Here is a 12,484-nt window from a genome sequence, read left to right as displayed (position 1 = left end):
GTGGGTGGCTCTGAGGTTCGGTGTGGACTTATTGGGCCAAAGGGCCTGTTTCCACACTGGCAGGATTCTATGATTCATTCTATGAATACCTTGGTTGAGGAGATTTAACCAGCTGTGAAGTGCTAATAGTAATTGAGAGGATAATGCATGGCTTATTTCCATAACTTGAATCTTATTATTGCTGTATTGGGAATACTCCTGGCAAAAATTAGAATAATGTAACAATTGATGATGATACCGTGAAGTGTCTTCTTGACTCATTTTCTTGCTCTTGCCTGATCCAGTTCAGCTGAAAAGTTGCGGAGTAAAGGATGCAATTTGAATGAGCAAGAATGTATGTTTTAGGTTTGCCATAAGTTAAAGCAAAATTAATTATGTTGTTGATTATGATCAACATGATCAGAGAATCTCTGAAATGTCATATCATTCCTGACTTGAGCATGTCTCACGTTACTTTGTAATCACCGGGTCAAAATTCTAGGATCAACTACTCATGGCACAATGGACTAGAAAATATGAAGGAAGAGGGCTCACTATCATCAGCCCAATTGGAATAGGGATAGACGTTGCTAATAACATCTACATGCTAACAATGAATAAAGAATGACTTGTTGAAGCAACCTTTTTGGTGGTAGAAACTGGTTAGAAAATGTAATCTGAGTTGTATGATTGGTATTGCTCCAAGATTGATAACTTTAGAAGAAGGCTGAGTAGCTGTTCTGGTGCAAACCAAAAGAACTGCAGATGCTGTAAATCAGGAGCAAAAACAAAGCTGCTGGAAAAGCTCAGCAGGTCTGAGAGCATTAGTGAAGGAAAAAAAAGAGTTAATGTTTCGGGTCCAGTGACCCTTCCTCTGTACTTGTTTTTGTAGCTGTTCTGGTGTTGGTTTCTCTGTCATCTTCATTGTAGCTGGTAGCCTCCTCTTCTATTGAATTGACTCAGTTAACCATAGTCATTTGAATCAATAAAAGAAGGTATGAACCTGATTTGTTTTTCTTTCAGATTTAACCGACCACCTTCAGATTGAATAAGAATAATTTTCCTATTAAGGAAGTAAACTGAGAGTGGATAACCTGCCTGATCTTAATTTCCAGGCTGTGTCGAGGCTGGTGCTCTAATCTGCCAGTTTAGAACGCAAAATTGAAAATAAATTTTATTTGTGGCAAGGGCAAATGCCAGATATTAATTACAAAGATATTCATAAATTTCATAGAAGGCTTCTGCTCCAAGAGGATCCACTAACTTTGAAGTATTTTGGTTCCAATCAGAATGGAGACATTTTATTTCGAGAAGAGCTATTGCAGAGCAAGTGGGCAGCTGTGCTGGATTCAGCTCGGAATAAGAACACTCAGACGCCATCCATTGGGCAGTGTGTTCAAGAGGCCTTGATCATTGCAAGTAGGTCTTTTACATCATGTTACATGCTTGAGCGAACCTCCTTGACCTCTTTAATCAATGTAAGCCATGTTGTCAATTATCCAACATGGACTTGTTTTCCGATAAAATGATGATTAGCTTATTTTCCATTATGCCAAGTTCTATTATGTAGATTTCAGGTTATTTTTTTCAGGAGGCTTAAACATTTCAATTTTACAAAATGTATTACATAAATAAGTCTTTATTTTGAATGCAATTCACTTTTAATCTTAAGCCATCAATTTTCCAACATTTTTCCAGTATATCCTTATTGAAGGTTTTGGATGGCTATTAGATTGTTTTTGGGGTTGCAAATGGACCTTCCATCATCTACAGTAAGGGTACCCTTCACTCCCCAAATATATAGTCATACAGCATGATCCAAGGATCATAAGAAGGAAGGTTCTTTTGTGTAGCAGCTGGATGCTATAGTTTTACATGAGCTCTCACGTGTGTATCTTCCTTCAGGGAGATGAATGTTCTGGTGAGGCAGGTCTCTTTATAAGCTGTGGATGTGTTCTGTTTTTGTGTATAAATGTAAAATGTTTATAAAGCTCCTTGTATTATAAAATAAGAGAGTATGTCACATGCTTCCTGTTGCTGTTAGTGGCCTGTGCACTTTATTGATTGACAAACTTCTGAGGCTAGCCATGCCAAAAATAGGAAGAGAGTTTTCTTCCTCGGTATTTGATGTGCACTCCAGATTTCAGCAGCTCAAGTTGAGTATAAACTGGAAAAAAGAAACGAAGACTTGACCTTTGAACCATCAGCAGATCTCTCGGTTGTCAATTAAACCTCTTACTCTGCCATACTCGATGTAAACTAGGGGAAGCAGTGGCCTTATCATATAGAACATAGAACATTACAACACAGTACAGGCCCTTCGGCCCTCGATGTTGTGCCGACCTGTCATACCGATCTGAAGCCCATCTAACCTACACTATTTCATGTACGTCCATATGCTTGTCCAATGACGACTTAAATGTATCTAAAGTTGGCAAATCTACTACCGTTGCAGGCAAAGCGTTCCATTCCCTTACTACTCTCTGAGTAAAGAAACGACCTCTGACATCTGTCCTATATCTTTCACCCCTCAATTTAAAGCTATGCCCCCTCGTGCTCGCCGTCACCACCCTAGGAAAAAGGCTCTCTCTATCCACCGTATCTAACGCTCTGATTATTTTATATGTTTCAATTAAGTCACCTCTCAACCTTCTTCTCTCTAACGAAAACAGTGGAACAGTCCCTCTTCCACACCTACACAGGCCCCAAATCCCACCTCTTCCTCCGTTACATTGATGACTGTATTGGCGCCGCCTCTTGCTCCCCAGTGGAGCTCGAACAGTTCATCCACTTCACCAACACCTTCCACCCCAACCTTCAGTTCACCTGGACCATCTCCAACACATCCCTCACCTTCCTGGAGCCCTCAGTCTCCACCTCAGGTAACCAGCTAGAAACTGATGTCCATTTCAAGCCCACTGACTCCCACAGCTACCTAGAATACACCTCCTCCCACCCACCCTCCTGCAAAAATTCCATCCCCTATTCCCAATTCCTCCGCCGCATCTGCTCCAAGGATGAGGCATTCCACTCCCGCACATCCCAGATGTCCACATTCTTCAAGGATCGCAACTTTCCTCCACAGTGGTCGAGAACGCCCTTGACCGCATCTCCCACATTTCCCGCAACACATCCTTCACACCCCGCCCCCACTGGACAGTTAATCCAGAGACCCACATAACATTCCAGGGACCAGGTTCGAATCCTGCCATGGCAGGTGGTAGAATTTGAATTCAACAAAATATTTGTAAGTAAGAATCTAATGATGGCCGTGGATCAGTTGTTGGGGTAAAACCCCATCTAGTTAATTAATGTCCTTTAAGGAAGGAAAATGCCATCTTTACCTGGTCTGACCCACATGTGACTCCAGACGTACAGCAATGTGGTTGACTCTCACTGTCCTCTGTTCAATTAGGGATGGGCAATAAGTGCTGCCTGGCCAGCGAAGTTGTCATCCCGTTAATGAATAAAGGAAAAAAAAACTTCTGATAAATTTCTGCTAGTCTCTAATTTCAAATGAATATGTTTGTTTATGAAGATATTTTTGACTAAACCTCCTTGTCTGGAATTGATGTAATGTGTGAGAAAACTGACTAGCTCCAATTTGCAATCCTATTATACAGATGTTCTGTGGATTTAATTTATCATGATTTAAACTTAATATTTTTACATAATTTAGTGAGGTTTCCTCTGATCTCATTTGATTTTTAAAAAAAGCACACACTTACCGGTTTGGGGTAAAAAGATGATGCACATAACTTCTTTGAGGAACTGAAAATTATAATACATCTTTATCATTTTATGTGTGCTTTTCAACAGAACTAGCCTCTGAAAGTGTCTGTGATTACCCAAAACTATCTAAAGCTGTGAAGGAAGGACGTATAATTCCATTTCTTGAAGCAAACTCTTGTCTGTTGGCTGATTTAATGCAGGTTCTTAGAACCGGGGATGTGGAGAAGGTAAGAACACAGACCTCCATGGAAATCTAAATGTAGATGAAAAAAATTCCAATCACTGTGTAATTATTTTATATAATCGTTTTACTTCATAACTAAGTGCGCTATATGAATCTGACCTGAGGGTACAGGAAGTTGAACCAGAAGAAGAAAAGTGGAGCAATTTTTTTTGTTGTCCAGTATGAACATATTTCACCTTATCGGTCACTAAACATGCCAAATATGTGAAATAAAATTCAACAATAACAGCTTTCTCATGCCAGTATAAACCAAGTGTTGCCAAATGCTATATTTTCAGTGAAATGAGAATCACTATCACAACGAAACAACTTCTTAAACAAAATTTCTAGTTGTTATCTCAGCAGAACATCAAAATTTCTAACTCTTGGGGGAAACAAAATCTATCCCCGTGTAAAAACAAGCCTAGGAACGTAACTCCACATTTTGTGAAGAGATTGGCCTTGTGATTGTTTCTAGTCATTGAACTTGAAAGTCTAATTGGAAATGTATTTCTCCTGAGCTGAAAAGGTGGGTTTACGTTGATGGCTTCAATATTATTCAAGAAATAAACACTCTATTTGTTTGAAGACCGCCTGTTATACTGCTATATAATGTAATAATGATGTATCATCCAAAAAAACAGCTTTCCAACTACCAATCTTCATTTGTGATAAACCATACTGTAAGGATGTTCTCTCATTGGAGACACACACACACACACACACACACACACACACACACACACACACACACACACACACACACACACACACACACACACACACACACACACACACACACACCTGATGGTGGCTTTAACCTGAGGGCCATCATGCCTGAGGCAAGGGGAGAGGTTGAACAGGAGAGTCCTTCATGGTAACCTCATCCAGTGCACGAATGGCACCCGTGTAGGTGGCAACACCAGCTTTCCAGCCAAAAGAGCTAACTAACCCCATTCCTTGGATTCCAGTTGTGTAGTAACATTATAACTGATCCTCCCTGAGTGGCTCGGTGGCTCAGTGGTTAGCGCTACTGCCTCACAGTGCCAGGGATTCGGGTTTAATTCTACCCTCGAGTGGCCGCCTGTGAGGAGTTCCCACATTTTCCCTGAGTCTGCATGGGTTTCCTTCAGGTGCTCCTGTTACCTCCCAAAATCCAAAGATGTGCAGGCCAGGTGGATTGGCCATGTTATATTGTCCATAGCATCTAGGGATATGTAGGCTAGGTGGGTTAGCTGTGGGACAGGGACAGGGATAGGGTAGAGGTGTGGGCCTGGGTGGGATGCTCTTTGGAAGGTCAATGGGCTGAATGGCATGCTTCCACATTGTAGGGATTCTATGTGACTAAACTTGGTCGATGGCATATCCATTGGAGTTAGACAAAATAGAAAACTCTGGAGGATTTAGAAGGTTTTCATTAATAGAATAAGACTAATGTATTCTATGAACTCACAAGGCAGTTTTTCTAAAATATTTTTGTTCAAGTCTCGTGAATCTTAATTGTTAATACAAAGACTAACTCTTAAATAATCTGTTGTATCAAATAACTGTCCCTGACATTTTGCCACTATTAACCAAGACAATTATCTCACCCACCCTTCCCATGCCATTCCTGTCAGACCAAGCCCAACCCATTTCTTTCATCCCTCTGTCGTGATTGTAACAAGGTCTGCCAGGTGGACCTGAGAGAATATGAGTTTCTGATTGGGGCTGTTAACCTGGTCTAATCAGGGAGCCCTGGCTGACAGATAAAAACGGAAGTGTCAGTCATCCTGTTCACTCTGAGAGCTGGCACTGAGGGAGCTGGACCAGTATCAAGGACTTTCTACCTGTAAATGAAGGATGACTTGGTGATGGGATACTGGCCTCTTGAGTTATTTCACTCTCCCCTCAAATCCTTCCAGGCCCCCAGTGAGAACAGTTCCCTCAGCCAGGATAATATCGTTATCAGGCAACCTTTACTCTCCACCAAACCCCCACCACCACCACTAAACTGCAGTAGCCAACAACATGGCACCAGCACAAGCATTATCGTCTGCAGCCCATGGGCCTTCCCTTGTCCTAAGTACTGCCAATGTACACAAACTAACCAACCGAAATCATCTCGCCAGGCAAAAAAAATGTCAGATTCAGTTGGATCTCTTCATTGTTCTGTGTACTTCTGTTCATTATGATACTTAAAAGCTGCTAAATGTTCAATTTATGTAGATATGCAGAGCGGTGCGTAATTTGTCATAATATTAACTTCAGGTCAGAGCAGTTCTTCGGAGCCCTGAGACACAAAAGGAACTGGCCGTGTTGTTGGACCAGGAAGAAAGAGACTTGCTGCCTTGTGATCTCTCACCACCTTTGGCTGAAAAGCAAGAGATCAATGAGATTGCGCGTGCAATCAAGAAATGTGAAGACCACCAAGCTGTTGGCAAGGAATTACACGGCAATGCGTTTGTCCCTGTAGTTAACACTAATGATGAGTCACAATCTGATCAACTAGATTTTGAACTTGAGAGTCCAAAAGTCATGAGTGCAGAATCAACTTGCTCATCTGTACAGAAGACTGTAGAATTCGCTGAAAGCGACACAAATACTGGTATATTGCCAAAGATACATTTCAGCATCAAAGGAGATCTTGCTGATATAGACCCAAAGGCTGAAACTATTAGAAAACTTGAGGCGAAAATCCAGCAACTTCAAACAGAGAAGATGGATATGGGTCAGCATTTGCAGTGTATGAACAGCCAGTTGCTTCATGTATCTGAGGAGAAAAGTAAATTAGCAGATGAATTGCATCTTGCAAATAGTGAAGTGAACCAATTATCTCAGAAGCTTGAGGAAATAACAGAAGAAAAGATACAAGAGAAAGAATCCATGAAAAACAACTTGAGGAAAGAAAATGAGGTTCTGGAAAAACGAAATAAAGAGCTGCTAAATGGGATAGCAAAACTGGAATCCAACCAAAGAGAGCTGGAGGCAGATTTTAACGAGAAGAATGGGGAATGTTTGCAGAGACTGTCTAAGCTAAAAGAAGAGAAGAGTAAACTGGAAGACACAATCAGCTGCATGCGGAAAGAAAATGCACAGAAGTTAGCGGAGTGTAATCAAACAATTGAGAACTTGAGCACACAAAATGAGGAGCTGAAGGACAGAGTATCAGACCTGGAATCTGAGTATAAAACACTTGCTAACACAGTGACAAGTTTAAAGCAAGAGAAAGGAGAGCTGATGAAGGAAAATGAGCATCTGCTAAAAAACATTAGCCAACTGGAGAATGAGAAGGCACAGATAATTCACCAAACTGTGCACCATTTAACAGAAGAGAATGAAAATCTTTTAGCAAAGGTCAGGAAATTGGAAAGTGAAGTAGAGACATACTTTATGGAGAGCAGTGCAGCACGAAACAAAATAAATCATGTAGAAAATGAGAATACCAACTTGATAAATTTGAAGGAATGTTTAGTTAAAGAACTGAAATCCCAAGGGACAGGTGAAATAACTAAGCAAGATGAATTAAAGCAACAAAATAACAATTTAGTGCAAGATGTTACTTTCAAAAAAGATGACAGTAAGATGATGAACAAGGCTGAGAGAATTTGCGAAGTGCAACAAAATATGAATCTGCAGGAACAAAATGATGAACTTAATGATGGATTGGCAGAGTCATCAACAGTTAGTCCCATGGGAGGATCAAATGATTACCAGAGCTTGAGGTGCAAAATCAATGCAAAAGGCCAAAAATATCTTGTTGAAGAAACTGGAACTGTCATGGAAACATGCTTGGAAGAAAATGAAATGGTGAGTGATGTCGCTTTTGAAGTAATTAATTATTCTGACAAAATTAAGTTGTTGGAAAGTACTATTAAGGTAAGGGAAATGAGAGTGGCGTGGAATGAAATAATTACAAATGCTGGATACAACATTCCTTTTAATCATCACTTAAATTGCTGCTGTAGTTCACATTGTTAACTTTCTTCTCAATTGTTAACATTTTTATGACTTTAGAAGAATGTGAAAAGAATACATAAAGAGGTGATCTGATGGTTATGTTTATTTCTTGCACCTCAATTTAATGTCCTTAATTACTCGACCTGCATTCAATTAAAGGAAAAGGATCAATCCCTGAAAAAGCTGAAGTTGGATTATGATATTCTACAAAGAAAACTGATGGATATTGAGGAGAAATCTGCACCTGGTGACATAAAATTAAAGCACAAAGGGCAGGTTTTGCAGGGCAAACAGAGCCCGGCTAAGAAACCAGCGACAGAGGTAATTCATTATTGTTCTTAGTCTTCCGTCCCTTTCTTGATCTGTTCAACATTGTAAAACAATTCTCTTCAATATCAGATGCTGCAGTTGGCTTTGATCGAAAGGAACAATGCACTTGAGAAGCCACTTGAGAAAACAGAAATGGAGCTGAAGTTGAAACAAGAAGAACTGGACAAGACAAAAACTGAGGTATAACCATACCATTTCATCAGACTGCTCAATCTATTGATAAATCACTGTAATTGGACAATCTGTGTAGCGGTTAACCACTGACTATCCCATTCCAAATAATTACTTACTGCCTTTTGTTTCTAACTTCAGTTTTCTTAAAAAATCTAGTACCAAAAATCCAGTGCCAATCTCAAAGCTTAAATTTTTTTTTGGTGGTGTGTCATAAAGCACAGAAACAGACCCTTCGGTTCAACCAGTCCATGCCTATTATTGCCACAAACTGAATTTGTCCCACCTGCCTGCTTCTGGCCTGTATCCCTCCAAACCTTTCCCATTCATGTACTTATCCAAATGTCTTTTAAACATTACAACTGTACCCACATCCACCATTTCCTCAGGAAGTTCTTTCCACATGCGAACCTCCCTCAGTGTAAAAAATTTGCCCCTCATGTCTTTTTTTAAATCTCTCTCCTCTTACCTTAAAAATGTGCCCAGCTCTTGCAATCCCCCCCCACTGCTACGGAAAAGACAACTACCATTAGCTCTATCTATACGTCCCATAATTTTACAAACTTCTGTAAGGTCACCTCTTAACCTCCTGTGCTCCAGTGGAAAAAGTCCCAGTCTTTCCAGCCTTTATTTCCGTACCTGGCAACATCCTGGTAAATCTCTTCAAATGGACTCCAGCTTAAATGACCTTTTTCACCTGTACTAATAAATCAGATGAACTCATGAAGCAAATCAGTTCAATCAAGGGCCTTTCAGCCAAGTACTTTATTCTGATCTCTGTATCTGAGAAGTAAATTTCTTAACTAGTCTTCTTCCAGTTGTGATTGTTCTTCATTCTTTTTCTTCTTTATTAGCTGCTAGGAGGCTGAAAGTCATCTTTTTTTGGTAAAACGTTTTGACTTCTAAATATAGGGGAAATTTCAGTCCTCTCCTTTTCAAAAGCTGCTGACTCAAGTGTGTAGGCTTTGATCGCTAAACTATATTGCATCTCCATTCCCAAATGCAGCGTGACCTAGATAACTGCCACCTGCAAGTTCCCCTCCAAGCAACTCACCGTCCTGGCTTGGAAATATATTACTGCCCCTTCAGTGTTGTTGGGTCAAAATCCTGCAATTTCATCTGTCATGGCATTGTGGACCTCCCTACAGCACGTGAGTTGCAGTGGTTCAAGAAGGCAGCTCACCAGCATTTTTTCAAAGAAAAGTAGGGATGGGCAATAAATTTTGACCCAGGCAGTGATGCCCATGCCTCAAAAGTGACTTTTAAAAGAAAGGTAGATTCTGATTCCACGACACAAGTTACTTTGTAGGCCACTTTTCCAATATTCGGCTACCTGATCTCCCTTTTCTTTTTCTTAAAGGGATGTTAAGGATAGTGGTGATAACACTGCCCCAGTAATCCAAAGGGCCAGGCTAAGGCTTTAGGGTCATTGGTTCAAATGCTGGCTAGTGGAATTTAAACTGGATTGATTAATCTGGAATTGAAAATTTGACTCTGAATTGGTGACCCATGACACCACTGTCAATTGTCATAAAAACCCATCTGGTTCACCAATGATCTTTAACACTGAGAAGTAGAAAATAGGAGCAGGAGTAGGCCATTTGACACATCGAACATGCTCTGCCATTCAGTATGGTAATGGCTGATCATCCAATTCTCAGTACCTTATTCCCACTTTCTTCCTATAGCCTTTGATCCCTTTCGTCCTAACAACTGTACCTAATTCCTTCTTGAAAACATTCAATACTTTGGCCTCAACTGCTTCTATGACAGAGAATTCCACAGACTCACCTCACTCACAGTCCTAAACATCCTACGTCATATCCTTAAACTACAACCCCTGCTTCTAGACTCCTTGATCCTCAGGGACATCCTTTACCCACTCTGGCTACATAAGGTTCCTGACCCAAAGCAATGTGGTTAAGTCTTAATTGTGCTTTTAGGTCACTGAGCAAGTCTCTCAGTTCAAGGACAGTTAGGGAACAAAAATGCGGATCTTGTCAGCAATGGCACATCCATGACAGAATAAAAAGGAAACAAAATTAATAGCAGGAACTCTCTATTTGCCTGCCATGGACATACCTTCTCTAAATCTTTCCTGCTGTGTCTCCTATTTGAAGATATTCCATAAAACCGAACAGTTCAAGCAATCTCTCAGCATTTATTTGCAAGTTTGGTTGTATTAATTTTTATCTGAATGCCGTGATGTGGTTTGCCTAATGTTGACTCACTGCATGAAAGCAGGTTTTGCTATTATGAATGTGAAATTACGCAGTGTGGATTGACAGAAACTTTAACACCAGGAGACATCACAACCACGCTGAGCCTTATCTGCCCAATATAAGGGTGGCTGTTTGATGCTTCTCTGACTTCCATCTGTTAACTTAGCACAGACTAGGGCCCAGTTCTTGTTCCCAGTACTAGTCAGGGGTATGACGGAATACTCCACTTGCCTGGATGTCAATACTCATGAAGCTTGACATCATTCTGGACAAAGCAGCTCACTTAATTGATAGCCCATCAACCAGCTTCAACATTCATTTCCTTCATCGTTCATGTTCAGTGGCAACAGTGTGTGCCATCTACAAGATGCAGTGCAGTAAATCTATGCCAGCCCCTTCTAAACCAACAAGCTTTACATTTTCAGTGGCAAGGGCAGACACACGAGAACACCACTACCTGCAGGCTCCCCCTTCATGCCACCCGCCATCCTGACTAGGAATTATATTGCCATTTCCTCACTGCCACTGGAACTAAGCCCTGGAACTCCCTCCCTGAAAGCACAGTGAGTGTGCCTACAACCCAAGGCTGCAGCAGTTCAAGAAGACAGCTCACTCCCACCTTCTCCAGGGCAATCAGGGGTTGGCAATAAATGCTGATCTAGTCAGCAATGCCAATATCCCATAAACAACATTAGAAAGACAAATTTATGAACTTTTTACTTTCTAAATGTGTGCCTTACCTCCAACGTAGAGTCACATCCACAGGGGTATATCAGATCCCCACCCTGGTGATCTAAAGGATATGGACTTAAAATAGGATTCCTCTTATCTGGTCCCAACTCCATACTCTGCGTTCCACACTGCAAGGACTCCAAAATCTGATTACTGTGGAGGCAGTTTCACAAACCCACATTTGTGTGTGGGGTTTTACAATTCCTGTTTTCTTCTGGTACTTTTACTACCATGGAGAGACACTCCATTGTGGAAAATATCTTGGCCAACAACTCCAATTTGGATTTCTTGGCTCAATAACACTGAGATACTGTCTTGATGAGCTGAACTGTCCCAGCAGTGGAGGCATGCAATGGGTCAGCAACCAGTTCCGGGTTTAGGCCTGTAGTTGAGTATTGTAGGATTATTCAACCAGATTGGACCATTGTCAATTTGTCTTCCTGGTCTGATCATCTGCAGTGTAAACATTCCAAACATTGACACCCAAGAGAAGGGAGAGACTTGTATTTACTTGCTTTCTGTTTCATTAGCCCAGACATACAGACTGACGATAGCGAAATATAAAATAGAACATATAGAACATAGAACATAGAACATTACAGCACAGTACAGGCCCTTCGGCCCTTGATGTTGTGCCGACCTGTCATACCAATCTGAAGCCCATCTAACCTACACTATTCCATGTACGTCCATATGCTTATCCAATAACGACTTAAATGTACCTAAAGTTGGCAAATGTACTACCGTTGCAGGCAAAGCGTTCCATTCCCTTACTACTCTCTGAGTAAAGAAACTACCTCTGACATCTGTCCTATGTCTTTCACCCCTCAATTTAAAGCTATGCCCCCTCGTGCTCGCCGTCACCATCCTAGGAAAAAGGCTCTCCCTATCCACCGTATCTAACCCTCTGATTATTTTATATGTTTCAATTAAGTGTAAAAATGTAAAGAAAGGAAACATAGTGCCACATATTCCATAGAACACAGTTATTATGATCTGTGTTTTGTGTCCCTTTGAATCCAGGCTCAGAAGTGGCACAGAAAGGTGACCTCCCCAGAAACCAGTGCGGAGAAGGTCCAAGTGGAGCTAACAGAGGTTTTATTGGAGGTGGAAAGGTTGAGGAAAATTGTGAGAGAGCAGGAGTGCCTGAAAGAGG

At 41.0% G+C, this 12,484-nt stretch overlaps 1 protein-coding gene across 6 annotated transcripts in view; it reads left to right on the top strand.

Annotated features, from left to right (window-relative positions):
• Positions 1-12,484, top strand: part of LOC125462072 (golgin subfamily A member 4-like) — a 112,292-nt gene that overhangs the window by 33,885 nt on the left and 65,923 nt on the right. For 5 of the 6 annotated variants that reach the window (XM_059638022.1, XM_048551703.2, XM_048551794.2 and 2 more), the window contains 6 exons: positions 1,269-1,398; positions 3,799-3,938; positions 6,185-7,723; positions 8,033-8,194; positions 8,273-8,383; positions 12,352-12,483. In XM_059638022.1, coding sequence (XP_059494005.1) covers positions 1,269-1,398; positions 3,799-3,938; positions 6,185-7,723; positions 8,033-8,194; positions 8,273-8,383; positions 12,352-12,483 — 2,214 coding nt within the window. The remainder of the gene's footprint in view (positions 1-1,268; positions 1,399-3,798; positions 3,939-6,184; positions 7,724-8,032; positions 8,195-8,272; positions 8,384-12,351; position 12,484) is intronic. The other variant, XM_059638051.1, reaches the window with a different exon arrangement.

The sequence above is a fragment of the Stegostoma tigrinum genome, chromosome 1 (assembly GCF_030684315.1).
Source record: "Stegostoma tigrinum isolate sSteTig4 chromosome 1, sSteTig4.hap1, whole genome shotgun sequence".
In the NCBI taxonomy this organism is placed as follows: domain Eukaryota; kingdom Metazoa; phylum Chordata; class Chondrichthyes; order Orectolobiformes; family Stegostomatidae; genus Stegostoma; species Stegostoma tigrinum.
This window is presented reverse-complemented; position numbering and strand designations above follow the sequence as displayed.